The 16,255-nt window shown below is 51.3% G+C and overlaps 1 protein-coding gene across 3 annotated transcripts; it reads right to left on the minus strand.

The window, feature by feature from the left end:
- Positions 1-7,366: 7,366 nt before the first annotated feature.
- GSTZ1 (glutathione S-transferase zeta 1) lies at positions 7,367-16,174 on the minus strand. Of its 3 annotated transcripts, none has more exons than XM_058655582.1 (9): positions 15,957-16,174; positions 13,474-13,525; positions 11,805-11,872; positions 11,304-11,384; positions 10,904-11,029; positions 9,481-9,559; positions 8,957-9,009; positions 8,261-8,310; positions 7,369-7,756 (listed from the first exon to the last, which is right to left on the minus strand). In XM_058655582.1, exons 1-9 carry the CDS (start codon positions 16,170-16,172, stop codon positions 7,630-7,632), a joined length of 852 nt encoding a protein of 283 aa, XP_058511565.1. In that variant the 5' UTR covers positions 16,173-16,174; the 3' UTR covers positions 7,369-7,629. The 3 variants fall into 3 exon arrangements, with proteins under 3 accessions (XP_058511564.1, XP_058511565.1, XP_004584429.2); XM_004584372.4 differs by having other exon boundaries at positions 15,935-16,086; XM_058655581.1 differs by lacking the exon at positions 11,805-11,872 and having other exon boundaries at positions 7,367-7,756; positions 15,935-16,091.
- Between the last annotated feature and the right edge of the window lie 81 nt (positions 16,175-16,255).

Below are 16,255 nucleotides of genomic sequence, written 5' to 3' on the forward strand. Positions count from 1 at the left end.
TGTCACCTCTGTGTGCCTGTTATCCTTCTGGTCACTTTGGAAGTCCTGATCGCACTTACATTTTCATTCCATTCTGGGTTTGTTGTTGTTGCGTTGGCACAAAATAGCTCAAAGAAAACATCCTCTGGTCTAATTCATTTACTATTCTCACATTAAATTTTTAAAATAATTGAACCTTAGGGACAAGATATTGTTTACCAAGACACAGCAAATTGCTCAGAACCCTAGCCCAGGAAGCCCCAACAAGTGGCCAGTTCCTGGATCCCTCCCTGCTCAAGTCAGCGGAATGGAAGGCACCTGCACATATCCTCGCTCTGTCCTCTAGAGGAGAAAGAAGTGTTAACAGTCAGCTGAAACACAGTGCTGCGTAGGAGAGGTTAAAAATCTCCACCTAGAATGGAGAGTTCTTCAGTTTCTTCATTTTGTTGAGGGATGGGGCTTTTCAAAAGCAAGGTGTGTTTCAAGTTAAATTTTTTCCAGCTTCAAAATTGTGAAAAAAATCCAGCAAACTACAAAATTTAAAGAACACATACACACACACACACACACACACATTGATTCATAAAAAAACCAAACTGCTATTTTGTAAACAGTGACTCTCTGTTTCTCTGGGCAAGTGTCCAGTTAAACAGTGTATCCTGCACAGACATGAGCCGTGTCCTGCATCAGTTAGTCAGCTCCGCCATTAAGGTCTATTGAGTGTGGGCTGCCTGGGAGGTGGACTTCACACGGAATTGCCACTCAGTCTCCACCTCCCAGACCGCCTGCTGTGTTTCCCCTCCGCTCAGCCTACCCTTTCCAGTGTCCAGGTGGTTGTGAACCTGCCCGGACGGACTTCATTCCTATCTCTGTTGCTTTAGCTATGTCCTCAGGACTCAGAAATTAACATTCAGCCCACAGATCACATATAGTAGCTTTGTCATAGAAAGAGGTAGCAACCTGTGATGCGACCCTCCTTACTTCTCAGTGAATCAGTTCATGCACTTTAAAAATGTTTTTAGTTTAGAAAACCTCAAACTTTTCCTTTTGTTAAAAAAAAAAAAGCCCGTTTAGATTGTCCCATTATAAGATAAAATTGGAAAGATTGAATCTGAAAGCTCACTGTCTTAACCACTGTTAACACTGGAATTACATATTATTGTATAATTTATAGTATTTAGGAAATACTGGAGTTTATGATTTTTTAAATTTTTTAAAAAGATTTATTTATTTTATTGGAAAGGCAGATGTACAGAGAGGAGGAGAGACAGAGAGGAAGATCTTCCATCTGATGATTCACTCCCCAAGTGACACAATGGCTGGTGCTGCGCCAATCCGAAGCCAGGAGCCAGGAACTTCTTTCCGGGTCTCCCACGTGGGTGCAGGGTCCCAAGGCTTTGGGCTGTCCCCGACTGTTTTCCCAGGCAGGGAGCTGGATGGGAAGTGGAGCTGCCAGGATTAGAACCGGCATCTATATGGGATCCTGGCGTGTTCAAGACAAGGACCTTAACCATTACGCTATCATGCCAGGCCCTGGAGTTTATGATTTTTTTTTTTTTAATTTATCTGAAAGAGAGAGGTCGTCCTCCATCTGCTGGTTCACTCCTCAGATATCCAGTGCTGGGCCAGAGCCTAGCCAGGACCCAGGTGCTTCTTCTGGGTCTCCCACGTGAGTGGTAGGGACCAAACACTTAGACCATCTTCTACTGCGTTTCCCAGACCATTAGCAGGGAGCTGGATTTGGTGTGGTGCAGCAGGGATTCAAACTGGCGCCCACACAGGATATTGGCATAGCTGGTGGTAGTTTTACTGTCTGTGCCATGGAGCATAACCGCTGGAGTTTGTATTTGATGAGCCCTGCACCATCACTATTTAAGAGAATTAGGTGAAATGCAAACCTTAGAGTCTGTGGTTTTGTATTTAAGACCACTTTTTTGCAAATGGTTGCCTTTTAACCGAATGATCCTGATACGTATATAATTTTTTTTGTTTGTTTCAATGGAGACTGAGGAAGGATCATGGATTAAGGAGTTTGTGATGTTCCAAAACTAGCTGCAAAATAATTTTAGGAGAGTGGCACCATGTCATATTAGGTTAAGCCTTAGTCCTGGTTGCTCCACTTCCAATCCAGTTCCCTGCTTGCGGCCTGGGAGGGCTGGAGAGGATGGCTCAAATCCTTGGGTCCCTGCATCCAAGTGGGAGACTGGAAGAAGCTTCAGGCTCCTGTCTTCAGACCAGCCCAGCTCCAGCTGTTGTGGTCATTTGGGGAGTAAACTAGTAGAAGAAAGATCACTCTCTCCTTTTCTCTGTGAATCTGCCCTTGAAATATAAACTAATAAATGCATCTTTAAAAATTATTAGCAAAGCATGGAGGCAGAATAGAATTGGGGAGAGGAGAGCAAAACTACTGCAGATCACAGAATTTTGCTCATTTGTCCTGGCTTTATTGAGTACATTGGTTTGCATTTTGCTGGCTGGGGTTGTTCTTGAGTCAGAAGGCTTCCTGGTTCTCACTATGGTTCCTGGAGAAACCCCAAACCTGCATGGCTGTCTTCCCCTCCCCCGAGAGGTTCGCCTTTGGATATGTTTCAAGTAGGTCTCCTGCTGAATGTGGCCTCGCCATGAAGACTGTCTGCTCTTGGGGACTTCAGGGTGTGGTGCCTTGAGGAAGGCAGTGAGATGAGAAAGAGTGGTGCCATCATGACTGGCTTTGGCTTTGACCAAGAAGGGGATGAAATGGGTTCATTTTGACCAGCATCACAGAAGAGCCTAAAACTGCCGGTGAGTTGGTGGCTCAGCCAGAGGCTGACTGCTCTGTAATGTGTGTGTAGTGGCCATACAAACCAGTTTTCTTATGTGAAGAGTGGCTAATCAGCATTTCTCCTGGAGCTGAAAGGTCCGCAGTGGCTTCTTGAATTGGTTTTCTTTCCATGTAGCTAGAAGGGTAGAACATCCGGAACGCTGAATCTGCTAGCAAAGGGGTGATGCCTCAGGTTGGTAAGTTAGCAAGCGCTTGTCCGATGATGGAAGGAAGGTAATTTCATGTGGTGGTTGTGGGAGGGAGGGAGGAGTAGCTAGAGACCAAGTCATCCTGGTGTGTCTGCTCTGGGAGTCGTGATGCATGATTCTTTGAGGATAAATATAGGGAATTGGTGTCCCAAGCCCGTCGTTAGCTGGGTGTCTGCCCTCCAGTGTCCCAAGCCCCCTTTGTTCCTGGTGGCCCTTCTTGTTCTGAGAAGGGGAAGATACACTCCGATGAAGGCTGCCTTGGCTCGTGGGGGTGTGGTGCTGCCACACCCATCTAACAACTGTGGGCATTCTTCTGTATTGTCCCAGGTATTTAGGTTGAGAGGTGAAGGCAGCAGTTGTGGCCAAAGGGTTAGAGAAACTTGGCAAAGCATTGTGTATCCATCAGAAATGTCCGCTCCCTCTGAGGTATCTTGCTGTCCTTGGTGTGAACCAGAAAGGCCACACAAAGCCCTTTCTGTTTGGGTCTCTTATGCCTAAGCTGAGAAAACATACCTGCTGAAACCCCATGATGACTGCTTTCCAAGTAGTCGTTCCTCATGAACTGAGTCCAGAGGCCAGATGCTGGCTTGGAAATGACTTGTAGTCCTGGTCACTGTAACCCAGGAATCCAGAGATGTAGCCTTCTTTATTAAGTCCTCTGCAGACTCATTTTAAGTAGGTAACTTTGGTGTACTTGGGATGGGGGATAAAATCGCATATGGGAAATGAGTTTCAGGATATAAAGTGTGTTTACTCAAGTTCTGACATGATTCACAATTCTGACATTTGGGTTGAAATGTCATAGCTTTTGGAACATTACTGAAGTCTCCAATTTGCAGTCAGTTTAAGGGACCTCCTCCTGAACTCTGTCGCCCAAGATTGACATGACTACCCTGTGGTGTTTCTTGTCATTGATTCTTGGGTTCAGGATGGGAATCATCTAGAAAATAGCATTCCTTCTCTCATGTCTTCAACAGTATATTTCACTAAGAAATTTTGTATTATTATTATTATGTGTCACCTGAACCTCTCTGATTGCCTCATAAGTGAATTAACTTTCACTTAAATCCAGCTGAATTATTTCCACTTGGTTGGATTCAGGATCAAGTGAAGATTGAAAAGGAATCTTGGTGTTTCCACTTTCCTTTAATAGTGATGGGAAGTGATCTGAAATCCCCATTACTAAGCTGCTTTGGAATCCAAGTGATGAATAAAAAAGCCAGGCTTTGGACAAGGAGCATGGGAACAGAGGGAGGAGCTTGAAGGTCTCTTCAGTGACTTGGACCATCGAGCATCTGTTTCCAGACAAGGTGACCACACGTGTGGTCTTGGTAAATACTTCAGCAGTCAGCAGCCACAGGATGTTCTTATTATTGTCTGTATCCCACATGGATGTAAAGGGATCTGGGGTGGAAATTGTCATGGTCTCTTTTTTTTATATTTTCCTCTCAAAATTGCAAAAGTATTCCAACTAATCACTCATAATGATCAGCTTGTTTTACTTGGGCCCGATTATGAGAAAGCTATCAACAGCTATGGTTCCTAAGTTCAGAGCTTTGTACCAAGTTGTTACTTAATTTCTACGTCCTGCTGAGTGGTTTTCCTTTTAAAATACCCTATTTTTATTACCCTGTGGCATTGAATATGTTCTGTGGTATCCGAATGGCCCTGGGCTCTGGTTCTTGTGATTTTATATCATGTAACAATTTTGTGACGCTTTTGTGCATTCTTTGTCGTCTCTTCAAGTTTTGAAATCTGTCATAAATAAACTTTTTCACTATGCACCTGAAATGTTCAAATTTTATCTTAAGCAGTCGAATTCACATTTTAAATGCTTTCATCTTTTCACCTTAAAAGGTAGGCTATAAATCCATATGAATGATTTAATCTATTAAGATGATAAAAAGTAAGCAGAAAATATAGCTACTGGTAGATCTTGCATCTGCATTTAAATTCATGGCAGAGTATTAAGCACTCAGCTGAATTTGGAAGAGTTGGGTTTATGGTGGTGATTAATAAACATGACATTGAATTTTCTGTCAGTATTTGGTCCCCTAGTGATACTCATTTTCCCATGAATAGATTCTGCTCAGATTTGTGATCAGTTCTTGGAAATCCGAGCTAGTTATTAGCATATGCTGGATGTTGTGTAAGTAAGCGTATTTTTATTTGTAAGACTAACTCTTTGGCATATCTTTCTTTTTTTTTTAAAGATTTATTCATTTTTATTACAGCCAGATATACACAGAGGAGGAGAGACAGAGAGGAAGATCTTCCATCCGATGAGTCACTCCCCAAGTGAGCCGCAACGGGCCGATGCGTGCCGATCCAATGCCGGGAACCTGGAACCTCTTCTGGGTGTCCCACGCGGGTGCAGTGTCCCAATGCATTGGGCCGTCCCTAACTGCTTTCCCAGGCCACAAGCAGGGAGCTGGATGGGAAGTGGAGCTGCCGGGATTAGAACCGGCGGCCATAATGGGATCCCGGGGTTTTCAAGGCGAGGACTTTAGCCGCTAGACCACGCTGCCGGGCCCTGGCATATCTTTCTTTAAAAAATGTTTATTTATTTGAAAATTGAAGTTACAGAGAAAAGGACAGACAGAGAAAGAGAGATTTTCCATCTGCTGGTTCACTCCCCAGAAGGCCACAATGACTGGGTCAGGCTGAAGCTAAAAACCAGAAACTTCACTTGGTCTCCCACATGGGTGTCAGGGGCCCAAGCACTCGCGCCATCTTCTGCTGCTTTCCCAGGCTGTTAGGGAGCCTGCGTGGAATTGAAGTAGCTGGGACATGAAATGGTGCCCACATGGGTTGCTGGCATCAGAAATGGTGGCTTTACTTGCTACACCACAGCACTAGTCCCGCCACGACACATCTTGGCATTGTTTAGACCACTGCCTCTGCATGCCCCTGGCACCTCTTACAGGGTGAGGACTTTCTTGAATGACATCTGTGATTCTGAGGTGAGCCTATAAGATCATTCTTTGCAACACAGGCTGAAGCACATAGGAAGAAGGGTTTTTGGCATCATTGTGAATTCAGTGAATGTCATTGTCCATAACCTACACCAGCAATGAGAAGCCCAGGCACAGCACAGGTAGCTAGAGAGCCTTAATCCATGTTTGGATGTACCACATGACCTGTAGCACATCACAGAGTGAAAACTAGTTTCTGTCGAATCACTGACCTTGGCACGGCTCAGGATTATACCAGGCAGTTTGTAAATCACAGCTGACAGTGTTCAGCGGAGGTGATCCTTGACACTGGCTTAAAGCTGTCTCAGTCAAAGATGTTCTCCCACAACAGGGTGATGCTTGCTTGTGTCCCCGAATTCAAGAGCTAAGTAAGTTATGTTTAAAAATTAACAGGAGATAATTAAATGAACTTTTACCTGATGAATATGGGTATCCACCTGCTTACTGATCAGTCTGCCACTTTCTTTAATGGATGTGTATGATTTCTTTGGAACAATATTTTACTTTTATTTTGTTTTTATCTTTTTAAAGATTTATTTATTTGGAAGCCAGAATCAGAGAGAGGGAGAAAGAGAGCGAGAAGGAGAGGTCTTCCATGGCTGCGACAAGCTGGGTCAGGCAGGAAGTAGGAGCCAACAGGAGCTGCTTCCAGGTTTCCCAGATGGGTGGCAGGGGACTTGGTAAATCCTCACCTCAGTTCTGAATAGCTGGGCCACTGAGCACAGTGATGGAGAGGGAGTCTCTGGACTGGCAACACAAGAAAGCCTCATTCTGACTCAAAACTTGAGGCTGAGAGAGCAGGAGAGCCACTGTTTTCTGGCTGGAGAAGCTGGTCACTCAGTGAGGACTTCTACTCAAGCTCCCTGCCCTTTCCCATCACTCAGTTGATCCCGTGTGGTGGCTGCCCGGGGCCTGCCTTCTTGCACCCAGACATGATAGTGTTCATGTCTGGAACCCAGCTTAGTCAGAAGTGAAGGAGTGGGAGGCCTAGACAACAGTGTGTATTTAGGAAGTAGGGAGACACACACACAGACTCCCACCTGCTGGTCCACTCCCTAAATGTCCCTAACAGTGGATCTGGGCCAGCTAAGAACCTGGAACTCAATCCAGGTCACTCATGTAGGTGGCAGGGACTCAGTTACTTGAGCCATCAGCAGTCTTCCCAGGATGCACATTCGCAGGAAGCTGGCGTCAGGACCTGCAGCCGAGAACTGAAGCAAGGCACAGCCATATGGGACGCAGGTGTTTTAAGTGCCAGCTGAAAACCTGCTCACTGGGCTTCAGGTCCACGACTACAGTCAGCGTGGGCATTCTTTGGTGTGAGGCACGGTGGAGGGGATGACAAGAGGAACTTGGGTTCTCAGAAGGTGCTAGACAATTTGCCAGGCATTTTAATCCATATTCTCATGTTGGCTTTGTCACTGCACCATGACAGACAGAACCCTTCACCCACCCTCCTCCCACAATCACTCCACGCTGCCTGCATTTGACAGCTGACAGGTGCTGAGACACAGGATGGTAGATCCAGCATCACAGATCAAGGTCAAGGGCTGAGTCCTAGTCTTCTTGGTCAGGGCTTCATTCCTTACCGGGCCTTTGCAGACCACCAGCCTCCATTCCCGTGCCCTTCTCCCTGTTCCTGTACTAGTCGGATAGCGCTTGGGACCTAGGCCCTCAGCTCAGCAGGTGTATCTGGCTGCCGGGAGGGGTGTGTCACTTGGAAGGCCTCCAAGGTGAGCAGAGTCTTATTGATGCGGTTGATGATAGGGTATGGGCTGAGATCCACCTTGTACCTGTGGCAGAGAAACAACTCCCTGAGCAGTGAGGGCTGCTCGGGGAAGGTGGCCCTGCCAGGGGGAGAACATTTGTCATAGGGAGCTCTCTGGGGATGGGCAGGTCTTGGGAAGTATCATTGTCATTTGTCACCTACTGCTTCAATGGAGAACCTTCTGAAGGTTCTATGCTGTGTAATAAGCTTGGCACAGGGAACGTGGCCTGTATGTTCACATCCCTACTGCCTAGCCTAAGGCTTTCCATTGGCGCCCCCCTGAGGGCTGACAGAGGAACAGCTCACTGCCAGGCCTGGGGACAGGTGAACCCCCACCCCCGTGCATGCAGATAGGTGCACGCAGGGGCAGTCAGCATGGTATGGACACTGCATCGATTTCTGTTGCTCCATCTCTTCTAGGCCAAGATGACCAGTGTGACTTGGCATTGTGGGCTTCTTGGCTGGTTGGGGTGGGGGGTCTGTATGATTAGCTACCTCAGCAGAGCCAGGAGAGGGGCGGGACTCTCACCTTTCAGCGTTTGCCACCTGAGGCACTAAGCACAGATCAGCCATGGAGACCTGAGAGAGAGATGCGTGGGTCTGTCAGGGTGAGCCCAAGTGGGGCTGGGCATGTCCACTGCTATTGTCCTGAGGTGCCAGCCTGACATGCCCAACTACTTCAGCTCTTCACCCACCCCCATCCTCCTCCAGGGCTGTGATCCAGTTGCCCTGACAACCAACTCTGTGGGCGGCCAGCTCCGTCTGTCAATGGTGGATGAAACCGTGCTTGCTAAAAGCAGCCATGGCCATTACTAGGAACTTGGTGAGGGCTCCCAGCAGTGAAAAGAAGTCCCAAGGTAAGGAAGGGGGCCCCACAGGGTAGTCAAGGGCACCTGAATCCTGAGACCTAGGAAGAACGCAGCTATTATCTAGTATTATCTCTCAGCTGCTGCCTGGACCACCTCCTCACTGCGGAGCTGTGGCCGTGCAGCTTGATCACCTGCAGGGATCAGAAGTGCACTCCCTCTGGGAGGCAGCTTAGCAGCAATGTGCAGACTGCCAGAAGCCTCTGCCTACTCTATGTCCCACCCCCCTCCCCCGCAGGTGTCTCTAAGCCCCACCTGCCCTGGGGGTGCGGATGGTGGCATCTGTGGAAGGGGGTGATGGCCCTAGGGCAGCCTTGGGGAGGAGGCTGCTTGCCAAGGCCTGGCAGGGACAGGCTTACCTCATCTCCCACACAGTACTTGCCAGCGGTGCTCTGCAGGATCTGCTCCAGAGCTGTGGAAGCCACATGAACAAGCTCACACTGGGAAACAGGAAGGGGACCTCGACCTCTCTGGCTGACAGGCTGGCATATGGGTGCTGGCAAGCACATCTGGGGGGACAGTTACTGGCTTTTCCAGAATCCTCCAGGCCAGCTACTTCCTGCCCTCCATAGTGGACAAGGCCACAGCTCTCATGTGGATGGCACTTTGCTCCCTAGGTTTCCTTGCTAGGAATGAACAGTGAAGCAGAAATCGGGGCATCCAACTCCAAAGGGCAAGGTCGGGTCTCCAGGAATGCCAGAGACAGAGACCAGGCTCAGTCGCCCGCCTCTTCCACCCAAACCCACTGTCTCCCCATGGCCTTGCCCTTAGCCATGCTACTGCCAGCCCAAAGCAGCACATGAGGCTGGTCCAGGGGCCCGGGCCCTGTGTGGGAGACACCGTCTCCAGGTCATGTCGACAGCCTGCAGGAGTGGAGACTTACCAGTAAAGCCAGAGCTGATGGCCTTCTGGGCCCAGGGCAGCTGGTTCTGCTCTCCAACTTGCTTCAGGACAGACAGGTTCTGTGTGGCCCAAGGGAAATATGTGACTGCTCTGGGAACCTGGCTGGCTTTGCCATCAGCCAGTCAGGTTCCCTCATGAGTCCCCATTGATCCCAGGGTGTCCACTTATTTCTTTTCCCAGACCCCCCAAGTTCCAAGTTCCTTCTTCCTATCCCAGCCACCTTCTCAGACTGAACAATGGCTTCTGTCCTCCAAAGCCAGGGGACTCTGGCAGATATGTGCAAGAGGACACAGAATGCTGCTGCTGTGGCCATGGTCCTGGACCTGAGGCCATCTCTCTTGCCATTCCTCCCTCCCACAACCCTATGTAGGAGAAGGAGCATGTTACATAAAGGGGAGGGTTGCACAGGACTGGCTCCAGAGATTTCTGCTCTGAATTCCATCATTGTACTCCCAGAATCATTTACTCCTGGACTTGTTTCCTCACCCGTTACTTGGGCTGGTCATTGGGAAGCAAGCTGACATGGCAGGAGGGGACCCAGCAATACAGGGGTGGGTCCCTACTCTGCTATCGGGCCCAGTGACCCAGCCACATCATCCCACCCTTCCGGGGCTACTTCAACATCACCAAGCTGGGAATGAGCAGTCGCACCCTTGGATGCCCTGTGTGAATCCCAACACAGGCTTAACTCTGAGATGCTGCAGGTTTGGCTGCATACCATTGCGATACACTAGAGTCCCAGCAAGTATTTTGGTTTCCCAGTATGTACTCAGGTACTTCAAAATAGTCCATGGATAATGCATATTCTGAAAAAGCCAGGCATGGGTTTGGTAGCTTTCTACCAAAATAAACTTTTAATTCCTTTTTCCATGCACCTTTGAAGTACCCAGTATAAAAGTTATGTCTACACTCTTCCTAAGTGTGCAAAAATTTTAGATCTAAAAAAAAGTGATGATGTATATTAATAAAAGGATACTGCTGATCATCTATGGGAAATACGGTGCTCAGTGCAGGTTTGCCAGGGACCTTCAATCTGTACCACACGCAAAATACAAAATGGAGTGTGGTGAAATGTGGTGTGTGACAGACAGCACAGCACAGAGAGGGAAGGCTGTACCAGGCCCTGTGCCTAACCCAGCTTCTCCCTGGCCATCCTGGCCCTGCCCCCACCCCATTAGATGCATCCCTGGAAACCTCAGGCTTCTTGGAACAAAGCTGGGAGCCTGATGCAGTAGATTTCTGGGATCCCGCCCTCCTCCTGCCACAGGGTTAGGCTGAAACTCCACCCTCATTCTAAGGATCCCTCAGTCTTCCTGCCACCCCTACTCCGAGCCTCTCCCTGTGGGCTCCCCACAGTGTGCAAGGAGGGAAGGGAAGAGATGTGTCAGGGTGAGGTCCCGCACCTGCAGGGGCTGGATGCCACCTGCAATGAGGTCGGAGATCATGCGCACGGTGGCCCTCTTCTTCGGGTCCTGAGGCAAGAGACGCGGGTTGGGCCGGGTCTCCTCCAGGTACTCGATGATGGCCAGCTGTCCAGAGAGGCACAGAAGGCAGGATCAGTGGGCTGCAGGTTCTTGCAGCAGAGGGACACAGCCAGCACCACTTCCTCCTCCAGCGCCACTCACCACTGCTATCTCCTTCCTCCCTCTGCCCTGAAAGCTGTTTTACACCCTGCCCTGCAGAACTCAGCTTCCTAGAGGCTCAAGTGGATTCCTTCCCCTCCTCCTGTGTGCTGTGTGACCTGGCCACACATGGGGGAAGGATGAGGTGGCAGGCACTCCCACAGGCCCTATCTGTACTCACGGACTGGCCAAGGGTGAATCCGTCAATCTTCAGGGCTGGCACCTGCATCATGGGATTCAGCACCTGGAATTCCTCGGAGAACTGCAGAGACAGGTCCCCCAGTGAGGAAGTGGGTAGGGCCTGAGCCAGCCTGAGCAGAAATGTGCAGGCAGGAAAATCCTGGGCCTGCTACCCAGTCACACTGCCTGTACCCTAGGGCAATGTCTGGGGCGGGGTTGGGGGGTAGGGCATGCAGTGTTGTGAGTCCCAGCAGCTGCTGTGCTACAGGTTTCATCCCAATAGCTTGACTCTGCACATCCGCTTGCATCCCATCGCATGGCCATCAAAAGTGACTCCTCCCCTGGCCTCCCACTCTCCTGGGGTCAGGTACTACAGAGCCGGGGTGGTGGCTGAGCCTGGCCCTGAGGAAAACTAGCAGGTTCACACCTGCCTGGAGCCTCCCTCTCAACCTCCCCACCAGCTTCCAATTCTCACACTGCAGTCTGGGGGTCACCTCCTTACCTGTTGCCCGCCATCCTTTATGAGGTTGATGGGCACCGTCTCATAGTCAATGCCTTTCAAGACCAGAGCTGGGAGAGACCAGAGACAGCCAGAGTTGCGGGCAGCTTTCAGCTACACCCCAAGGGAAGAGCAGTTTGGGGAGACATGAGGCTGCAGAGGGGCAGGTCCCTGCTGGGTCCCAGCTTGGCACCATCTCTTTTCCAGTTTTCCTTGTCACCTCCCCCCTCTCAGTCCCCCACCCTGGTGCATGAGGTTCTGCCTGAGATCTTAAACTTGAGGCCCTCACCCTCTGCATGCTGGAGCACACTGAGTCCCTGGAGGACAGCAGAGGTGTGCCCTGCTCACCTCTGCCACCCCCTCTCTCCCCACCCATGGCCACAGTGAGCAAGGGCATGTCTGCTGGCGACATGCAGCTGTTCCCATGACTGGGCAACTAAGGGGCCATGGGAAGGCACGGACCACACACAGGCCGCTGGCAGGCATTTTCTGCACAGAGAGGGATCCTGATGATCCTTTCCCTGTTCTCGTGGGTGGTGTGTTCTGGGCAGCTGTCAGGGCACCTGCTGTGAATCCAGTGACCACACTTCCTGCACATCCTCTGGTAGAGCCAGGGTGAAAATGCTCAGTTTGACCCACGTGGGGATGACTGTGTGCAGGTGTGTATGCACACATGCACGGGTAGTAAACTGATGGCTGGCCTCGGGCAAGGACAAAGAGGAGAGGTGTGGCAGGGTGAGGAGGGTCTGGGTTCCACTGGGCTCCTCGACCAGTGCTCAGGGAGTGGACACAGTGGGCAGGATCTGTGGCCAGCGCTCCACCTGTTCTGGATGCTGGCGAAGGCCCAGCGGCCCAGGGACGTCTGTTCTTGCTCACTGATTCCAGGAAACCCCAAGCACTTGTGGGATGGGGGTGGTGGGGTCTTGGAGAATGGCGTACCTTTAGCGCCAGCTCTGGGCGCAGGGAGCCTGGGTTCAAAATGGATCATCCCGTCCGCCTGGGGGTGTTTTCTTCCAGGGCCACTGGGCCTCAGCATTCTTAGCTCTTACTTGAAAATGAGCTAACCTCCTGGTGCCACAGCTTCCTCACCTGTACCCTGGGGCCAACACTCCCTTTCTGGGCTGCAGAGGTGGAAATGGAGTCACACACAGCAAAGCAGGGAGCTCTGCCTCAGTATGAGCTGCTGTGATTGTGACCCTGCCAAGGGCCTGGTAAGGCTGAGTGAGGGGAAGATGAAACCCAGACTAAACCAGGAGGCACTCCTTTCTGTGGCCCCAAAGCCTCCACAGTGCATACTGGTCCAGTTCTGCTTAACTTGCCAGATCAAATAAAGACTGTGTGAGGCCAGCTGTCTCCCTGCCAGTTTCCAGGGACCTGTGGATTTTGTGAGCCTGCTGCGAGTGCAGTTGCCAAACGGCTTTGGAGAGCAGTGCAGGGCAAAGAGGCAGTCCCAGGGGGAAAGCCAGCTGTCTCCTCCCACCCCTGCCCCTCTGTTTACTGGACTTGCTGGTGGAGTCACATTGTTTAGGGCTCTTCCAGGGTACCGGGTGTGAAGTTGTGTGTGGCAGAGCACATCCCTGCTCCGGTCTCCAGGCCATGTTCTAGGCCCACTTTGCACCTGGAACTTCTCCATCCCACCCATGCCTTGGCACGGCAGACATGCAGTACTTACCAATTCGAACTCTCCATGAGCAGGAGCTTCGGAAGTAAGAATAGAGAATGGGCTGAGGAAAGAGAGGACAAGGGCACGTGTTAACCCAGGCTTGGTAGAACTCCAGCTGCAGAGGTGGTGCCAGCTGCCAGGCAGGGCGAGACAAGCCAACACGCTGCCTTCCCTAAGCTGCTGTCTGGGTCAGAAACCCTGACCATCAGGCAAAGTCCCTCAGCTCCAAACGGTGCTACCACAAGTTCCTGAGTACCCATGGCTGCTGGCCTGTGCCTGCCTTTCCTACCTTGCTGGACTCAGTCATGGTTCCACCACTGTGATCCTGATTCTGAGCCTTGACCTGTCCCCTCTCATGGGGCTGCAGGGCCGGGGGGACGGACCCTGCACCAGGAGCCAATGGGAACGCTGGGCCAGACAGGCAGCAGGTGCACTTTGACTCGGGTCAGAAAGGGCACCTCGTTCCAACCTGCAGGCTGTTTTTCACAATTCTCGTGGAGACAGGCTTGGTGGCCTGAGTTGAGGCCAGTAGTTTGTGGGATGGAGTGGGTTTATGTCGGGGAATCTCCGGACCCGTGGAAGAAAACCCAACACTGAGTGAATGTGTAGAAACTCTTTATTCCATCAGGCAGCATGCAAACAGAAAAGCCGTCTGCCCCTTCATTCTCTCTACTCTCTCTGCCCTCCCCTCCAGGACCCAACCTGCTTATATATAACACCTAGCCAATCAGCTAAAAGGTCACCCCTGCACGTGGGAAGCGACCAATCAGCTAAAAGGTCACCCCTGCACGTGGGAAGCAACCAATCAGCTAAAAGGTCACCCCCCCAAAGTGGGAAGCGACCAATCAGCTAAAAGGTCACCTCTGCAGGTGGGAAGCAACCAATCAGCTAAAAGGTCACTCCCGCAGGCAGGACACGCAGCCATGCCCCAAGGGGAAGACACTTCCTGAACTTGCTTACCGCTGCCCTCCTCAGGGCCTTGGTCTGCGGTGCTGTGCTAGACAGCCCCATAGATCGTTAGGCGCTCTCAACAGGTTTAGATCTAGGAGAGGAAGCAGCTGTGTGGGACCCCAGCTATCTGAGCCTGTACAGTAAATGGTATGAAAGAGACATGCATATGGCAGAACTCCATTCTCACCCCTCCTGCCCCAAAACCAAGCTGCAACAGTGGCCACGGCACCCAGCCACGTGATCCTGCAAGGAAACCACTTCTATACCACGGTGGGCTGCCTGGCAAGCAGGCTTCTTGGATGCTGTGTTTTGTGGTAGCATATCCTATCCTGCACACAATATGCCCACCTGTGAAACTCAGACAATCAGGCTCTGGATCAGATGGCTTTGTTCAGCCATAGGTGAACCAGTCCCTTCCCAGGAGGTTGGCTCCCCAGTGTGTCCTGAAGGCAGCTCCTTGTTTTTGCATGGGGTAGAGTGAGGCTGGTCTAGTGGGCAGGTGACAGGCAGCCACTGCTGCTACTCCTCGTTGAGAGACACATCCTTCCTTTCATGGCTGTGCGGGAGGGGCCCCTGACACCGAGACACAGGCACAGCTGATGATGGACAGCTCCTGAGAGGGCACTGGGCATCTCTGAACAGGTGTCTCACCTCTCGAACCAGCAGCATGCGTTTGACCTGTATACAGTGAGTGCCCGGTGTTCTGGTCTCGCCCCCTACGTCAGAAAACTGAAAGCTCTTAGGCAATTTCTGTTCTTTCTCTTACCAGGGATAATCATGGAGGCCCAGTAACCCCTCCTTGCTCAATGGGGGAATATCTTTAAGATCCCTGACGGATGCCTGAAGCCACAGAAAGCACCAAACCTTGTAGATTTTTCCTTCCTACACACATGTACCTAAGGTTTAACTGCTACACGAGGCACAGTAAGAGATGAACACTGACCAGTAATGAAATAATTCAAACAGTATGCTGTGACTGTATGGCCACCATCGCTGCCCTTGGGGTTAGGAGTTACTTAACAAGCACGGCGACACACCAGCGTATGGGAAACCCGAGATGATCGCTGCGTGACTAACAGGGAAAGGTAGCCTGGACTGCGTGGACACATTGGAACAGGGATGACTCATGTCCCTGGCTTGACGGAGCAGGTGCCATCCGCCACCTGCAAGCATTTGTCGTACTTCTCACAAAGATGCAAAAGTTTGAAAAATATGAACTCTTTCCAGAATTTTCTTTTTCATCTTTTTGGACTGCTGTTAACCCCCAAAGCGACCGAAACCATGGTCTCGATCCATGCAGCCCAGCACGTCGGACCGGCCACGCAGGATCCGGGTCCAATGCTGGGGCCACCGGCTGCAGCCAGCTGTGCGCAGGCGCATCGCAGGCTCCGCGCACGGCACGCCGGGTGTCGTTGCCGGAGCGGTGGGCGGGGCGCAGCGGGTTACCTTTGACCTCGCCCCTATGAGGGTAAATCTGTGTCATACTATCGACCCTCTCCCCGGGTGGCGCGGCACAGACCTTCCCCGCTTGCATCTCACACCTCGGGAAATCCCTCTTCCACACCGGGAAACTTGGCCGATGACCGAGGCCGCGGACAAGAAGGAGGCGTCGGAGGCGCGGCTCCGGTCGGGTCGAAGCGAGGGCCGGGCTCCCATGGGTCGCTGCCTGCGCTCCGGACCCGGCCCGCCGCCTGGCCACGCCCCCGCGCTCGGGCCGCTGGGAGTTGTAGTTCCGTGAACCCTGCTGGCCCCGACATGCTCTGCGCCACAGGCCGCCTGCTGACGGAGAGAACTACATTGCCCAGAGCACCCGGAGCTGCTCCTGGACGACTCTTGGGCG

Source organism: Ochotona princeps, chromosome 26 (assembly GCF_030435755.1).
Source record: "Ochotona princeps isolate mOchPri1 chromosome 26, mOchPri1.hap1, whole genome shotgun sequence".
Taxonomy (NCBI): domain Eukaryota; kingdom Metazoa; phylum Chordata; class Mammalia; order Lagomorpha; family Ochotonidae; genus Ochotona; species Ochotona princeps.